Source organism: Girardinichthys multiradiatus, chromosome 7 (genome assembly GCF_021462225.1).
Source record: "Girardinichthys multiradiatus isolate DD_20200921_A chromosome 7, DD_fGirMul_XY1, whole genome shotgun sequence".
Lineage (NCBI taxonomy): Eukaryota > Metazoa > Chordata > Actinopteri > Cyprinodontiformes > Goodeidae > Girardinichthys > Girardinichthys multiradiatus.
Window position 1 is genome coordinate 43,273,426 of NC_061800.1, and position 14,400 is coordinate 43,287,825.

The 14,400-nt window shown below is 40.5% G+C and overlaps 1 protein-coding gene across 2 annotated transcripts in view; it reads right to left on the reverse strand.

Annotated features, from left to right (window-relative positions):
* Positions 1–2,244: 2,244 nt before the first annotated feature.
* The window catches only part of LOC124871828 (interferon lambda receptor 1-like), a 30,819-nt gene continuing 18,663 nt past the window's right edge, over positions 2,245–14,400 (reverse strand). For both annotated transcript variants that reach the window (XM_047371411.1, XM_047371413.1), the window contains exons 6-8: positions 9,079–9,232; positions 8,777–8,904; positions 2,245–4,262 (exon numbers count right to left, since the gene is read on the reverse strand). In XM_047371411.1, the coding sequence (XP_047227367.1) occupies positions 3,525–4,262; positions 8,777–8,904; positions 9,079–9,232 (1,020 nt within the window). In that variant the 3' untranslated portion in view covers positions 2,245–3,524. The remainder of the gene's footprint in view (positions 4,263–8,776; positions 8,905–9,078; positions 9,233–14,400) is intronic.

A 14,400-nucleotide genomic window follows, 5' to 3' on the forward strand; every position in this document is an offset into this window, starting at 1 on the left:
AGATGTGTTCCCCCGAAACAGCTTTTCTGATCGATTTGTCAGTAAAACGATGAAACGTAATCATGTCAATGTTGTTACTTTATTTTTTAATCTAAAGCTCTATATCCATATTCTGACTTCTTATTGGTATATTTAATGATGCAATAAATAAATAAATGGTACAACAAAAATATTTAATAGGACATTTAAAGGTTAATTTCTTTATTTAATTATGCACCTGTAATGGAAAATTCTTTTATTAGTGCTCTGAAGTTTTCTAAAGTTCAATTCAATTCAATCCAGTTTTATTTATATAGCTCCAATTCACAACACAAGGCACTTCACAACAGTCAGGTTTATACATTCCAATTAATCCTAATCATTGAACAGTGCAATCAGATTCAGTTATTTATTCAAATTGGATAAAAAGTTTTTCTATCTAAGGAAACCCAGCAGATTGCATCCAGTCAGTGACTTTGCAGCATTCCCTCCTCCTGGATGAGCATGTAGAGACAGTGGACAGTCACTGGCGTTGACTTTGCAGCAATCCCTCATACTGAGCATGCATGTAGCGACAGTGGAGAGGAAAAACTCCCTTTTAACAGGAAGAAACCTCCAGCAGAACCAGGCTCAGTATGAGCGGCCATCTGCCACGAACGACTGGGAGTTTGAGAGAACAGAGCAGAGACACAAAAAGAACAAGAAGCACTGATCCAGGAGTACTTTCTATGGGAAGGAAAAGTAAATGTTAATGGATGTAGCTCCTTTAGTCGTTTCACCTAGAAAGAAAGAACAGATAAACTCTGAGCCAGTTTTCAAGTTGAGAGTCTGAAAGAGAGCACATATAATTAGTTACAGTTAAGCTCAGTCAATCGCCATGTCTAGGAGAGAGAAAGGGTTAAACACTAAAAGGCAGGGCTATGTGGATCATTGGTAGAAGGTGAGCATTAAGTTGTTGCCAGCAGAAGCTCGGACGATTCCCCTCTCCAGGAAGGTGTCACAGGTAGACACAGAGTTAGCTTCTAGGAAGAGAAAAGAGAGAACAAAGTTAAAAGCTGAAATAACAGCAAATAATGCAAAATTGGAAAGTGGAGAATGTAGCGAAGAGGGTGAAAGTGGTCGTTATGTCCTCCAGCAGTCTAAGCCTATAGCAGCATAACTACACAGATAGTTTCAGTTCAGATTATTTAGTTAAACGACGCTTATTTACAACAATGTCGTCTCAAGGCGCCCCACAAAGGGTCCCTCTGATGGTCATTGTTATACTAAAAACCACAAGGATTGGGATACCTCTCTCTGTCAGACTGATCATAACCATTGGAAACCAACAGAGAGTGAGGAAGGCTCCCTCCCTGGTAAACTAAGCCACTCTAACTATAAGCTTTATCAAAAAGGAAAGTTTTAAGCCTAGCCTTAAAAGTAGACAGGGTGTCTGCCTCACAGACTAAAACTGGGAGCTGGTTCCACAGGAGAGGAGCCTGATAACTAAAGGATCTGCCTCCCATTCTACTTCTAGAGAATCTAGGAACCACCAGTAAACCTGCAGTCTGAAAACGAAGTGCTCTGTTAGGAACATATGGAATAATCAGATCTCTGATGTATGATGGAGCTAGATCATTAAGGGCTTTATATGTGAGGAGGAGAATTTTAAATTCTATTCTGGATTTAACAGGGAGCCAATGAAGGGAAGCTAAAATAGGAGAAATATATATATATCTTTTAAATTTTCATCAGAACTCTTGCTGCAGCATTTTGAATCAGCTGAAGGCTTTTAACTGCATTTTGTGGACATCCTGATAGTAAAGAATTACAAAAGTTTCACAAAAAAACAAAGTGGATAGAAACAGTTTTTAACCCGTACTGATGGAAATAAAAAAGTTATATGCAAACAATTCCCAAACTAAAAAGGTTTTGTGGTTAAAATGTTCAGATTTTATATGGCAGGAAATAACACTTTTGAACTGATACCAATCTGAGCCTACAGGGAGGTTATCCCAGAACACATTTCCTTTTGGTTTAGTTTCTGGCGAATGTATAACAACACATGGTGATGTGTCATGAGCTGTTTGTCATCTAAGGTTGAAGGATTATCCCAAGGCCTTCTGAGGAATATATTGGTTTCACAATGTAATGGTTTCTTAACACAGGTTCCCTCGTTTGAATATCTGATAACATTCAGATACATTAAACCTTAGATTTAAGAAAGTTCACTGATTCTTTAAATCAACAAATCTCACAAACAATAAGGACACACTGGACACGGAGTGAAAACTTTCACAGATTTTTAATTTTGCATCTTAGCACATTTTCACCTGTAAAACAGGTGAAGCAGATAAACATTTGTCTTATTTCTGAGGCACTAAGCAGGTTTATTTGGTCACAACATAAACTAGCTGATCCTAAAACATGAAATATGAACAAAAACATGAAATGAAGGACAGGAAATACAGACACTGATAAAACTTGGAGCACTGATGCCCATCCGAAATCCACATTGGATCCGTTACGGCTGGATTATGTGTTTGCACAAATGTATCATCAGCATAGAATCTGACAAACTCACTTTAGATAATGCTCCTATGAAGAGTAGTTTAATGGTATTTATGGTAGATGTCTGTAAAATTACCTTTCCTCATAGATCAGAACACAGACCTGAGGACCACGTCACAACCACCTTATTGGGATGGTTGGTTTTTGTATTGGGGTTCTGTGTGGTAGTTAACGGAAGTCAGTGTGTTACCCGTAATAGACTGAACACTTGTTGAAGTGAGGTTGAAAAAAAAAAGGAGAAATTCTAATAGATCAGATGTCAGCATCTTTCTTACCGAGGCAAGAAGTTATTTTAGCTCATTGTAAACCTGTTTCTCAACTGAGTTACTACCTAAAATTAAGCTATATGAGGCTGTTTGATCAGCATCATTCTCCAGGTGAACCTCCAAGCCCATGAAGAGTTTAGTAAACTTTGTGCACCTTCTGATGCTGGATGTAAACAAGATGTTTGCAGCTATCATTTGTTTATCTTCCTGGTCGCCATATTGGATTTCAACACTGACATAGGTGGGATTCCAGCTGATTTTCCTGACTCTTAGGTACAGATGGCTTGCAGTAAGAGAGCAGGAGTTAACAGAGTAAATATGAATGCGCAGCTGTTGGCTGACTAAATGTGAATTCAAAGACCTCTATCTTAACATGCACCTGTTAGATGAAAGCCTCCTCAGAGGAAAATAACCTCAGTTTACACTGATTGAGGACCCTGTTACTCTCTCTAGGGAAGTTTTGTTAATGCTTAAAAACTCACATTTACAAGAGAGACCACTGCTTTTTCAGTACACACATAAAGACCTTACAGAGACCACAAACTACCATCCATGTTTTGGATAACTATTTCAGACATCATACTGTGGACTTCGTCAGTTTGAAAGCACACAAAGGAAAAGAAATGACTGCAGACCTTCGTCCAGTGCTTTGGTTCACAGACAAAGTTGTAGAAACAGAAACGAACCTTCAGATCTGCTACTGTTACAACATACAGTACCACAGATGTTTTATTTGTGTGTCAGATACTCAGATAATTCCTCCTCCTCCTTGCAATCCATCCAGGAGTCTGCACATTTGCCATCATATCCAGACTCTGTGAAGTTCTCCTCTGAGGCATGCCTTAATGGTGCAGATACCGGATCATCCTGTTCACACTGAGAATCCATCTGGCTCAGAGGTTTCAGGGTGTATATTCTTAGGAAGTTTGTGGAAGAGTTTTCTGAGTCATCCTCCTCTTCTATCTCACCTTCATCACATGTGGCCATTGAGGCGAAGGTGACCGAGAATAGGTTGACATCCCCAGAGACGTCCTGAGTCCCTGTCTTCATTTCCTCCTCTTGAACCATCACTCGTACCTGAGGTCCAGATTGATTTCCATCGTGCATGAAGGAATCCTGCACTGCTTTGGCCTCACAATGACCTGACTCCACCTGCTGTTCCTCCAACACTGCAGGCTGCTTCTCCGTGAAACTACCAGAATCCATCCTCACATCCTCGCCCGGGTTCACACTAGCATTAGCAGAGTCCTGGTGGGAACCTCTACCTGAAGAAAGTTCTGCATTTCTGTCCATGTACAAATTTGCTGCATCTTCCTCTTCACCATCTTCGTCCTCTGAGTTAGATGCCCCGTTGGAAGGATGAGACATTATTGGACAGTTCCTAGATTTTACTGGTTGGGAGATGATGGTGACCTGGTTCAAGACCATGTTGTTTGGGGTTAAGACGTAGTCTGGGCACAAAATGAACTAAAGTGAGAGAAAGAGGAATAAGAAAAGGGAACTTTAACAAGAAGCAAACTGTGGTTAGACATTTGGGTCAGAGCATCTCCGCAGATGTGGTTCTGTGGGATGTTGTTGTTCTGCAGTGATCAGCGGGTCAGCTAAGGTGGTTTAAGGTCATAAAACAGGTAAATTAGAAACTGTCATGGATGACCATTTGGATTATCATTAATGCCAACATTTACCAGATGGTTCGACAGACTGTAAATAATAAATCAAACCTTATTTTCTCACAGTTTGATACTAAATCAGACAAAACCATTAAAGGTCAGACAGAGTTACCAGAATTGTTTCATTTTCCTAAATGCCAGAATAATCAGAGACTTTTAAGACATTTGTTATTACTTTCTTCAAATTCTCAAGTTTACATATAAGATTATTATGCTTTAAAGTGCCTGTGATATAAAATTTTAATAAATCCAATCACATTTATGGAAAGGAAACATTGATAAAGTATTTAAAAATGTATAATTATGCTGCTGAAATGAACAGTTGTTGAAATAAATGGTCATAAATGTCACTAAAAAGGCATTTCCAGAGTACTCCTTTGTGATTTTGTTGCGCTGTTTTATGACGTAGCAGGGGAACCCCCTCACGTAAACTGACCCCTGCTACAACGGCAGCAAAACAGACAGCATCGAAGAATCTGATATTTCTTTTGATATAATTTCAGTCACTATCAGAGAGACGCAGAGTCAGGAGAAGAAAGTCAGCGGTCATCAGATGACAGAGCACCAGTGCTGTGGCGTGCGGACTTCCACCTAATTGGACCAGAGTCTATTTTTGCCAGGTGCCGGAGCACAGCCAGAGACAATATACATGAATCAAACCGCACCACCAGGAAACAGAACCAGCACAACATCTGGATTTTCTAAATGATTTACTAAAGATAGATTAGATCTCGCTATATTAATAAAGATGCAACTGTGAAGCCATCTACAAGAAGGGACAGAGCAGACTGTACTTCTTGAGGAAGCTTAGGTCCTTTGGTGTTTGCAGCAAGATGCTGCATATCTTCTATAAGTCTGTTGTGGAAAGTGTGATCTCTTCTACCATCATCTCCTGGGGAAGCAGCATCAGAACCAGGGACTTAAAAAAGCTCAACAAGCTGATAAAGAAGGCTGGTTCTGTTCTGGGGACTCCTCTGGAACCTCTGGACATCATTGTGGAAAGACGGATTCTTCATAAAATGAAGAACATTATGGAGAACCCTGAGTATCCTCTTCATGAGACTGTCCTACAACAACAGAGTGTCTTCAGTCAGAGGATTCTTCAGATCTGCTGTAAGACGGAGCGCTACAGGAGATCCTTCCTGCCCACAGCCATCAGCATCTACAACGGCTCTTTGAAGAAACACTCATAATATGAGCTACAACAACATTTAATTTCCCTTCGGGATTAATAAAGTATTTTTGAATTGAATTGAATTGAATTGAAATACACACATATATTCATATATACATGTGTATAAATTAGCATTTAACATTAGATCAATTAGATCAGTTACTGGGTTAACTAAAGCATTATAAACCGAGCAATTAAATATTAAATACAGCAAACTAAGCAACAACTAACGGCTGATGTTGTAGTATTGCTGCCACCACCAGCAATGCAAAGTTTCACCATATTAACGCTGTTTTTAACGCAACTTGGCTTCTATCTGAACCGTTTATTATTGATGCTCACACAATGAATGACAGGAGACTTCCCCTTAGAAGTAATTTCGAGCAACTTTGGACTTGCAAAATTTAACATTGAAATATGCTTATTTTGTGTCACAATTGTCTTTTATCATGTCTTTAATCCTAATATCATGTCAATTACTGCAGTTCCTTTAATATATACATGCTTTCTTTGTATTTCTACATTTGTGGAAAAAGTGTGTGACAGGCACTTTAATAATATTGATGATGATGTCATGGCTTTGCAAACTTCTCATACAGGTCCTTCTCAAAATATTAGCATATTGTGATAAAGTTCATTATTTTCCATAATGTCATGATGAAAATTTAACATTCATATATTTTAGATTCATTGCACACTAACTGAAATATTTCAGGTCTTTTATTGTCTTAATACGGATGATTTTGGCATACAGCTCATGAAAACCCAAAATTCCTATCTCACAAAATTAGCATATTTCATCCGACCAATAAAAGAAAAGTGTTTTTAATACAAAAAACGTCAACCTTCAAATAATCATGTACAGTTATGCACTCAATACTTGGTCGGGAATCCTTTGGCAGAAATGACTGCTTCAATGCGGCGTGGCATGGAGGCAATCAGCCTGTGGCACTGCTGAGGTCTTATGGAGGCCCAGGATACTTCGATAGCGGCCTTTAGCTCATCCAGAGTGTTGGGTCTTGAGTCTCTCAACGTTCTCTTCACAATATCCCACAGATTCTCTATGGGGTTCAGGTCAGGAGAGTTGGCAGGCCAATTAAGCACAGTGATACCATGGTCAGTAAACCATTTACCAGTGGTTTTGGCACTGTGAGCAGGTGCCAGGTCGTGCTGAAAAATGAAATCTTCATCTCCATAAAGCTTTTCAGCAAATGGAAGCATGAAGTGCTCCAAAATCTCCTGATAGCTAGCTGCATTGACCCTGCCCTTGATAAAACACAGTGGACCAACACCAGCAGCTGACACGGCACCCCAGACCATCACTGACTGTGGGTACTTGACACTGGACTTCTGGCATTTTGGCATTTCCTTCCCACAGACTTCCCACTGAGGTGCCTTGATACAGCACTCTGGGAACAGCCTATTCATTCAGAAATTTCTTTCTGTGTCTTACCCTCTTGCTTGAGGGTGTCAATAGTGGCCTTCTGGACAGCAGTCAGGTCGGCAGTCTTACCCATGATTGGGGTTTTGAGTGATGAACCAGGCTGGGAGTTTTAAAGGCCTCAGGAATCTTTTGCAGGTGTTTAGAGTTAACTCGTTGATTCAGATGATTAGTTTCATAGCTCGTTTAGAGACCCTTTTAATAATATGCTAATTTTGTGAGATAGGAATTTTGGGTTTTCATGAGCTGTATGCCAAAATCATCCGTATTAAGACAATAAAAGACCTGAAATATTTCAGTTAGTGTGCAATGAATCTAAAATATATGAATGTTAAATTTTCATCATGACATTATGGAAAATAATGAACTTTATCACAATATGCTAATATTTTGAGAAGGACCTGTAAGTTGATTCACAATTATGGAGTTAAATTCTTCCTTGTTTGACATCATGGACCAATCTAAATAAACCAGCTAATATCTCTGAAGGAGAATCGTTGAGCTCCACAGGTCTGGTTCTGCCTTGGGTACAATTTCCAGATTCCTGAAGGTGCCACCTTCATCGGATCACACAGCAAGTATAAACAGCATGACTACAGACTGAATTTAGACTTGACTTGGACTCGTGGTCTGAGACTCGAGTCTCAGTAACAGTTTTAATCTCATGTACTGAAGAATGAAAGGAAGTCGGTTTTAAGCTTCAGACTGTAACTGCTGTGCATGTTTTACTGTGAAAGGATGCACTTGATTATTAGCCAGTGACGTTGGTGGCTTATTATGGGATGTAAAAGATTGAATGATAAATATTAAATGTTCTTTCAATAATTTGGTTCAAATGACAATCAGTAAAGGGTTGGATTCCTAACCTACAGAAATGCAGAGTTAGAAGTGAACTATATGTTGGGGATTTGATAAGAAAATGTTTATTTTAGTGGCTACAGACTTGACTTGGACTTAAAAGATGACTTGTGAACATCTCTGATCCAGCCATCATCACCTGTCCTGCTCTGACACAGGCTGAAAACACACTAAGAGAGGACGAGGAGGAGCAAAGAAAGAGATTACAGTTTGTAAATACACTAGTGGACAAAGACATGTCCTATGGTCTGAATAAACTACAATTTATATATTTGGCCTTAATGACCTTCATTACATTTGTATGAAAAATGTGGACGAATGTAAGACTGAAAACCCCATCCCAACTGTAAGGTACGGGGGTGACAGCATCACGTAGTGGGGTGTTTGCTACTGAGGAGACCAGTCCAATAAAGGAACGCACACAGCTAAATTAGTTACAAAGTTGCTGAAGGACAATTAAGTCCATTATTCACAAAGACCTGATCTCAGTCCCATAGAACATTTGGTGTGGAGCTATAAAAGTGTGTGTGAGCCTAGAAACCTGACCCAGGTACACCAGTTCTGTCAAGAGGAATGGGCCGAAGTTCCAGCAAACTCTTGTGAGAACCTTGTGGAGGGTTACCCAAAACGTTTGACCCAAGTTATATAGTTTAAAAGGCATTTCTACCAAATACTAAGGCAATGTATGTAAACTTCTGAATCTGAAGAAAGTAAAAAAATTATATTTTCACAAATCCTACCTGAACTAAAACAGGAAAAGTTTGGTCCTATTAAATGGAACACAGTAATCAAAAATGGGCTTCAGCCAAAGATATAGTCAGATTAATCATTATCTCACCATGAGGGCTGTGGGCATTTCCTTCAGCTTACACAGGAATCCGGTGTAGTGCAGGCAGAAGATTCCCATTGTCAGGACAATCAGCAAAAAAATCAAAAGAGCTGTTACGATGACTAAAACCAACATTCCTGAAGGCAAACACATAAAACGACGAGGAATTCTGTTAGACTGGAAATGCCAGATTGATGCTTTCACATCACAAAGGGAAGGGTTTTACTTTTATTTTTGTGCTCTAATCTGAATGCCTAGACACCTCATTCCAACAGAAGTCAAGCACAATCACTCCTGGAGGTCCAGCTTACCAGTTTTTGGTTCTGGAATGCTGGTGAAGCTGCAGTTCCACCCAGACGGCAGGGTGTTCTTGTTTACACGAGTTTTGATGTCCACCTGCACGCAGTACTCCACATCTTTCTCCAGGTTCTCGAGATAAAAGCTCTTCTCACGTTTTTCCAGCTCCTGAAAATAATTGAGACATACCTTAGCTAAATCCACACCTTTCCTCCTTGTCCGGTTCATCATAGCTGAGTCATGCTTTCTGTGTCTGCTTGTACGCTTGTACGATGTACGCATGATCATAAATCACTGGTAATGACTCATTCATTGTGTTTTACAAACTCACGCCCTACAAAGTATTTGCCCTGAGAGTTCACATTGTGACTTGATCCAAATGAATTTACTACAAAGTACTTCATAATCCTTTAAGATTTGCTGGACTACAACCCACTAAAGAGAATGTTTCATGTAATGTAGGCATTTCCATGGAAATGCACATTATAGATGGCGAATAGTTACCATAATAACTATCAATATGTGTCAATGTTAGGCTGAAATCATGGAGCCATTGGAAGGCTTTTCTTCATGCTCACACAAGGTCATAGGGTGAAAGGAAGCGGGAAGACACAGCACATCTGCTATAGCTGACATAAAAACCACACGGAAGGAGTCCAGTCAGTCTAATTTAAGCGTAATGTTGACAACTTTCAGCGCAGTGGTCCACAATGCTGAACTGCGCTGGTGAGAACCCTGGACGTTGTTTAGATGGCAGCAGATGTTGCTCCAGAACCGGTATGTACCTTTCAACATTAATGGTGCCTTCACAGACATGCCAGGTGTCTTAGTGCCCATACCATGGGCACTAAGACACCATCACAGATGATGGCTTTTGTAACTTTTTTTACCGTGTCTTGTCCGGCAGAGAATCACTCAGAATTGTTGTCTGATTGCCAAGAAATTGCCCAACAGATTTACTTTCCCAAGCGGAGCATCACAGCTAATGCTTTAAAGCTCTGCTTGATATTTATAAAAGAAACTTTATTATAAACGTCTTTGGGAATATTTCAATTGTTACGGACACGGAGACTGAAATGAAAAGGAAAAAAGAAGCTCGAAAAAGAGAGAGATGGGGCAAAAGGGAAAAAGGGGACAAAAGGAGGAAAGAGTGGAGGAGAGAAAGAAGGATGAAGAGAATACAAGATTACACCCTGCTTGCTTATACACCTGCAGCTGTTTTTTTTAACAAAATAGTACACGGTACTTATGAATGTAAAATGTACTTAGTGAGAGGTGCAGCCTAATATAGAACATCTGTGTATCTGTCAACACCTGAAGCTTAACACCTGTGAGTATGGGTGTGGACGCGCTTTTGTATACAAGGTTTCTCCACAAAAATATGCAATAGGGAGTTTGAGGACCCACAGACCTGCCCCATGGTCCCTGGACGGACACTGAGGAGATCCGAGCCACAGACATCTAAAGGCCCCCCAAAGCACAGGAACACCAGGGGAACCACCGCCGGGACCCTTTCTCATTTAATGGTTTTCTTTATTTCTTTTTACTATTTACATTGTACGTAGATTCTCACTGAACGCATCAAAACTGTGAATGAACACATATGGAATTATGTAGCAAACGAACAATTGTTAAATAGCTTTAAATATGTTTTACATTTCAAAGCCACCCTTTGCTGTGGTGACTGAATTATTAACCTTTGGCCGTCTCTCTGTGAACCTCTGGGAAGTTCTTTCAAGACTCTTTGGAAAACCACTTCAGGTGACCACCTCATGAATCTCATGGAGAGAACGCCAAGAGAGCAAAGCAGTGATAAAAGCAATGGATGGCTACTTTGAAGAATCTAAAATATAAAATGTTTGGAGTTATTTCACATTTTTAGTTCACTAAATAATTCCATGTGTGTTCATTCATAGCTTTGTTGCCTTGGGTGAGAATCTACAATTCAAATATTCATGAAAATAAAGAGACCCATTAAGTTAGGAAAGTGAATCTAACACTTCTGACCGGTAGTGTAGGTTGAAAAAGGATTTGGAAATCATTGTTCGTTCGTTCGTCGTCTTCCTCTTATCCAGGACCGGGTCGCGGGGGCAGCAGACTCAGCAGAGACGCCCAGACGTCCCTCTCTCCAGACACCTCCTCCAGCTCCTCCAGGGGGAGCCCAAGGCGTTCCCAGGCCAGCCGAGAGACATAGTCCCTCCAGCGTGTCCTGGGCCGTCCCCTGGGCCTCCTCCCGGTGGGACGTGCCTGGAACACCTCCCGAGGAAGGCGTCCAGGAGGCATCCGGTATAGATGCCCGAGCCACCTCAACTGGCTCCTCTCAATGTGGAGGAGCAGCGGCTCTACTCCGAGCTCCTCCCGGATGGAAATCATTGTTTTCTGTTTTAATTTACGTTTTACATAACCTCCCAGCTTCATTAGAGTTGGGGTTGTTCAAAAGAAGGGCAGGTGCCTTTGACACCATTGTCCTCCTGTGTAAGCAAAGGTTTCGTCCAACGACAATCTGCAGCTTTCATCACTTCACATCAAAATAGCCTCACATGCAGGAAACTGAATGGTGAAAATGTTGCAGCTGAAAGAACAGTTTCCTGGATCATCACGAACTTCATGCATTGAGGAGAAGGCTTCAGGGTGTCCATGAGGGTGTCCATGAGGGCCCAGAGAGAACCTGGAAAATCGCCTTCTGATTAAAGCCGTCCAGAATGGTGTTGCCACCAATGCAGAGCTTGCCAAACATTGGCAGCAGGTTGGTGTAAGACAAGAAGGACAACCAGGAAGGAACTCCCGCTCAAGATAAACATTAAGGACAGGCTGCAATGCTACAGAAAGTATAATAGAAGCAGCTTTATTGGCCAAAAGTATTCACACAAACAAAGAATTTGACTTTGATTCCTATGCATCCCACGAGGGGACATGGGGGAATTTTTTTCTATTGCGTCCCCACGCAATACATTTGGGTTTGCTCGCAAAACTTGTTAATCACCTTGAGAAAGCTGTGCATTATGAACCAGCAGCAGCAGATGACAAACTGCTCACAAAACAAACAGCACTGATATCGCATTGGTATGGTTTATTTGTCATATGCAGGTTAACATGCAGTCAACAATGCAATAAAATGCTCGGAATAAGAAGAACCGTTCAAATCACTATAAAAACAAAAGCACTAATGGCGTGCAAAAAGTACACATCATGCAGCAATCAGTCTGTTCCATTTTTGCAGTTATCTGGTTTGGAAACTATCCCACAAAGTACTGTGAGATAACACAAAGACTATTGCGTGAGAACGCAAAAAGTATTGCAAGCGAACACAAAAGAAAATAAAATTCCCCCATGTCCCCTTGTGGGCTCCGTAGGTTCCTCTTGGTCTCAATGTACAGACATTTTAATGAATATCTATTGAATTTATATGAATATCTAAAAACTGGTGGGAAATATAGTTTGTTTTTGTAAGTATGTATATGTAATGTTTTTACAAAAGTGGAAGACAAGGTTGAATCAGTGCAAATATGCCTGCTATGGATCTGAGTACCCTGACTGTTCATCAGACAGCCTGGAGGTAGAAACCGTGTCTGTGGTGGCTCGTTTTAGCAAACAGCGCTCTGTAGCGCCGACCTGAAGGCAAAAATCGAAACAGTTTGTGTGCAGGATGTGTGGGATCTGCAGAGATGTTAGCTTCCCTTTTCCTGATCCCAGACTTGGACAGGTCCTGGATGGAGGGAAGGTCACCTCTGAGGATCCTCTCTACAGACCTAATTCTTCGTTGCAGTCTGGACCTGCCTTGTTTTGAGGATGAGCCAAACTACACTGAGATGGACGAAGACAGACACAGAGAGAATTAAGTCTCTGCTGAACCTTTTTCTGAACATTGTCCATGCGTGAGGACAACTTTAGGTCCCAAGAAAATACAAGGGTGGACAACAGAGGATTGGTGCCAAGTTTTCTCTGATGACTCCTGTTTCTGATTATAATCCCGAACACATTCCCTTCGCCTTAACTGCTGGATTTCTAACCTTGGAAACATATCACTCTGAACCATGTTCTAATTTCAGTTTGGAAAAGCAGCAAGATTTCATGTGGTGCTCACTGACAAAGCTCACTGTTATAAGCACTAATCGGCTACAGACCTATGAAGAGCATCCACCTTTTGATTAGACATAATCTGGACATCTAACTGACACAGTTATAAGGAAGTATTAGTAACCAATTCACTAGAAAATCTTAAGATGGTCGCAGATACTGGTCGCAGATACTGCCCGCAAATCCAAAAATACATCAACTTCCTTCCGTTAGCCCTGCTAGGAAGTTTCATGGAATAACATAAAAAAGAGGAAGTTTTTTCTGATGCAAAACAAAGACACACAGTAAATTGCTGCTATGATTACTACCTCTTTTTCCAGGAAGCAGAAAGAGCTCACAGCACTATTTTTGTTATGAGACAACCATTTAAGCCTGAAACAGTCGCAGTGAAGACTATAAGCCTTATCAAACCTTAATAAATCTGACCCTGAGTAGAACCTGCTGGTGGTCACACAACACTACAGTGTTTTATGTCGGGGTATGACAAGTTAAACAAAGAAAGATGCAGAAATGAAATATAAAGGGAGCTTAGGTGTGAGCGCTCTTGGATGATTTGACTAAAAAACACATCAGTCCTACGGCTAAATGTGGTTAGACTGGGTGAAAGTTTTGATGAATGAACTGCTCATGTTAAGAAGAAACTGTGGGCTTTTTCTGAATATTTCACAGCGTTGCAATCGACAGCTTGTGAACTCACACTTTGAGCTCAACATAAGAAGGTAAAATCTAAAACATCCAAACATCTAAACAATTACAGGTCCTTCTCAAAAAATTAGCATATTGTGATAAAGTTCATTATTTTCTATAATGTAATGATGAAAATTTAACATTCATATATTTTAGATTCATTGCACACTAACTGAAATATTTCAGGTCTTTTATTGTCTTAATACGGATGATTGTGGCATACAGCTCATGAAAACCCAAAATTCCTATCTCACAAAATTAGCATATTTCATCCGACCAATAAAAGAAAAGTGTTTTTAATACAAAAAACATCAACCTTCAAATAATCATGTACAGTTATGCACTCAATACTTGGTCGGGAATCCTTTGGCAGAAATGACTGCTTCAATGCGGCGTGGCATGGAGGCAATCAGCCTGTGGCACTGCTGAGGTCTTATGGAGGCCCAGGATGCTTCGATAGCGGCCTTTAGCTCATCCAGAGTGTTGGGTCTTGAGTCTCTCAACGTTCTCTTCACAATATCCCACAGATTCTCTATGGGGTTCAGGTCAGGAGAGTTGGCAGGCCAATTGAG